This window comes from Aplysia californica, unplaced genomic scaffold, assembly GCF_000002075.1.
Source record: "Aplysia californica isolate F4 #8 unplaced genomic scaffold, AplCal3.0 scaffold00415, whole genome shotgun sequence".
NCBI classification, from domain to species: Eukaryota; Metazoa; Mollusca; class Gastropoda; order Aplysiida; family Aplysiidae; genus Aplysia; species Aplysia californica.
This window is the reverse complement of record NW_004797685.1, coordinates 425,754-427,834: the sequence shown is the minus strand read 5'-3', so window position 1 is coordinate 427,834 and position 2,081 is coordinate 425,754. Positions and strand designations below refer to the sequence as shown.

The following is a 2,081-nucleotide window of genomic DNA, read 5'->3' as shown; positions in this document are numbered from 1 at the left end:
AAAAAAAAAAGAAAGAAAGAAAGACAGCGCTACCTCAGAATTATAAAATTATAAAAGTTCTATCTGCTCAGTAGGCCTGCCTACTTTTGAGAAATTTGACGTCAAAAGATTTTGCGTTTCACATCATGTCAAGCTTTTTCGAATGTAATTCCTTGAATATCTTGATAACGACTCCGAGCAAATGCTTAAAGTATACACAGTGAAAAGCTCGGCAATTTAGAAAGCAGGTTTCAACCCTGCCTGTCAGAAGCAACCTAGCTGAGAGAGATACAACCTCCCAGCAAAAGGGCTGAGACACTTGATAAAAAATGGTCTCTCCACTCGGGAATCGAAATCGCGTCTTTTGCGTGCGATGGTTAAATCGCCTAACCGCTTACCCACAAACGCCGAGACAGTTAAAGGAGAAATTTAGTTTTAGTGAAAGTTTTACGGCACTTGCAACACAATAAGGTCATATAAGTGCCGAAGATTAAAGGTGTTACAAGGGAGGGACAATCACAAAAAAGAAGGAGGGGAGATAAAGACGACAGATGTTTGATAGGAAAGAACAAACTACACACGAGCACCCTCCAACCACCTAATCACTCAAATCCAAAAACGACGTATTGGAAATACGAACTGGACACTATGATTTTATTGATCGGTTAATTTATAGACATACGGAGATGCTGACAGACTGACTGGCTGACTCATTGATTGCTCAATTAATCAAATGATTATTTGTTGATAATATTATCTGATTATCTGTTTGTTTGGTGGATGATTGCATGGTTGATTGAATGTTCGATTGCTAGCATGTCCGATTGCTCGAACGACTGACTGATCAATTGATTGACTAACTGATTACTTATTTGCTCGGTTGCTTGATTGATTGCTTGATTGGTCGGTCGGTTGGTTGGTTGGCTGGCTGGCAGGGTGGTTGGTTGCTTGCTTGCTTGCTTGTTTACTTGCTTGGTTGGTTGCTTGCTTGGTTGCTTGATTGATCGATTGATTGACTGACTGACTGACGGATGGACGGTTGATGGATGGATGTTTTGATTGATTGATCGATCGATAGATTGATGGATTGATTGGTTGACTAACTGGTCGGTTGGTTAGTCGATGATGGATGGATGAATCGACTGATTGGTTGATTGACTGGTCGATCACCTGATAGATCAATCGATCGCCAGACCGTTCACTAACATACAAACCGGTCGGTCACTCCCTAGAGCTCCACGGAGTGGTCAACAACGCCGGCGTGCTGCTCCTGGGCGCGGTGGAAGTCATGTCGGCGGCTGACGCGCGGCGCATCATCGACGTGAACCTGCAGGGCCTGATCAACGTGAGCCGCGCGTTCCTGCCGCTGCTGCGACGTCGCCGGCGGACCGCCGCGCGGCTCGTCAACGTCTCCAGTAATGTGGGTCAGTGCACGCGGGACGGAGGTTATGTTATACCAAAGATCGTACATAACAAGATAGTTCACTCCTCTCTTTGAGACAATTAAAAAAGTGTCCTCAAAATCCGGTGGCGCCCTCTTCGAAAAAGCGCGGACTTTGCGAATAAAATCACCATACGTGTGTGAAAAACAATAAAAGCGAAACTAACAAACTGTACTATTCCTATACTTCTTCTGGAGAAACGAAAGAGCTTCAAAACAAAGACTGCGGCGCCATCTGAAGTAATGCCCGGACTTCCGGGGTCACTTGTTTGGCCGAGTGAACTACATGTATCTTCTTATGAACGACCTTTGGTTATACTAGCTGGGTACCTGTTCTATGAACGGACTCAAAAGAATCGATCGTCAAGTCATTGTGGAACCAGTGCACACTGCTTGTGAATGGAAGCCTCACTTGTTTATAATGGCGTCTTAGAAAACGGGCTTTCCTAAGATAAGATCTAAACGAAATTAATGAAAAACTGAAAATTAAATACACTGACTTCAGAATCCATAATACTATAACTGTGCACCCTTTAAATGATTCGGAACCACCGTTAATTTTTTTCAAATTCGAATGTTAAGTGGTTCGGAAGTTTTCGGCAACCAAGTGAGATATATATGAAAATGCATCACTTGTATATATATATACAATATGTATATA

At 43.0% G+C, this 2,081-nt stretch overlaps 2 protein-coding genes across 2 annotated transcripts in view; one reads left to right on the top strand and one right to left on the bottom strand.

The window, feature by feature from the left end:
• The window catches only part of LOC101861144, a gene marked incomplete at its 5' end in the record, with an annotated part of 84,137 nt that overhangs the window by 60,572 nt on the left and 21,484 nt on the right, over positions 1 to 2,081 (bottom strand).
• The window catches only part of LOC101857269 (retinol dehydrogenase 5), a gene marked incomplete at its 5' end in the record, with an annotated part of 10,525 nt that continues 9,655 nt past the window's right edge, over positions 1,212 to 2,081 (top strand). Inside the window, 1 exon segment of the mRNA XM_005104324.2 lies at positions 1,212 to 1,403. Within this exon segment, the coding sequence (XP_005104381.2) occupies positions 1,212 to 1,403 (192 nt within the window).